This window comes from Pterocles gutturalis, unplaced genomic scaffold (genome assembly GCF_000699245.1).
Source record: "Pterocles gutturalis isolate BGI_N339 unplaced genomic scaffold, ASM69924v1 scaffold30832, whole genome shotgun sequence".
In the NCBI taxonomy this organism is placed as follows: Eukaryota; Metazoa; Chordata; class Aves; order Pterocliformes; family Pteroclidae; genus Pterocles; species Pterocles gutturalis.
The window spans coordinates 9,736-10,521 of record NW_010111148.1 but is presented as its reverse complement, the minus strand read 5'-3'; the positions used below and the strand labels follow the sequence as shown (position 1 = coordinate 10,521).

The following is a 786-nucleotide window of genomic DNA, read 5'->3' as shown; positions in this document are numbered from 1 at the left end:
GCCAGATGGTGCCCAGCCGCGCCGTCCCCCTTCCTCTGTGCCACAAACCGGCCGTGCCCCGGGTGTCCCCGTGGCGGGCAGAGCAGCAGGATCCCTTTTTTGGTCTCATATCACGGTGTCTTCCCCGGCAGGACCGTGCTCTTTGACCCTGGAAGAGTGGCAGTGCACTTGAGTGCGTGTTCCTCCCTCAAACAGCACCCTCTGACCTGCTGCCAGCAGGACCGGAGTTCCATTCCTGTGGTCTCTAGCTTCGATAGGACCAAGACTCACACACTCTGTTCAGTTTGATGAACCTTCTTATTGGAAAATAGGCAGGACATCAAAAGAAAAACAGCAAAGACAGACAGGTGGCTGAATGGCCTTCACTTAAAAGGAAGAATTAAAGGTGATAAATGCACTGAGGGAACGTGTCTGTGGATAATTTCCAGATGTTCAAAGTGGGCAAGAAAGTAAATTGTGTGGGTTTATGCAATGGGCCATGGTGAGGGTAATGGGCCAGTATTAGAACAGATGAATGAAGATAGAGGAGAGATGTTAGAAGTACGTATCGTCCTGCAGAGGAAGAAACACGGACGTACTAGGGACAGAAAGAGGGTGTTGATCCGCCCTTGCGTGCTGGTGTCATTTTCAATCTCCTGCCATCGGAAAGCGCGGAGCACAGTGGAGAGCCCAAGCCCGTCCCGGCCGATCAGAGCTCTGCCCGGGAGGACTCCAGCTTCCTCTGCTGGAAGAAGGGCTGCAACCAGGTGTTCAAGAGCTCGGCGGCCCTGCAGACGCACCTCCACG

General features: G+C 54.1%; 1 protein-coding gene across 1 annotated transcript in view; it reads left to right on the top strand.

The window, feature by feature from the left end:
• The window catches only part of ZFHX3 (zinc finger homeobox 3), a gene marked incomplete at its 3' end in the record, with an annotated part of 11,667 nt that overhangs the window by 1,149 nt on the left and 9,732 nt on the right, over positions 1-786 (top strand). Inside the window, 2 exon segments of the mRNA XM_010073651.1 lie at positions 592-783; position 786. The exon segment at position 786 is cut by the window's right edge and continues 5,276 nt beyond it. Of these exon segments, the coding sequence (XP_010071953.1) occupies positions 592-783; position 786 (193 nt within the window).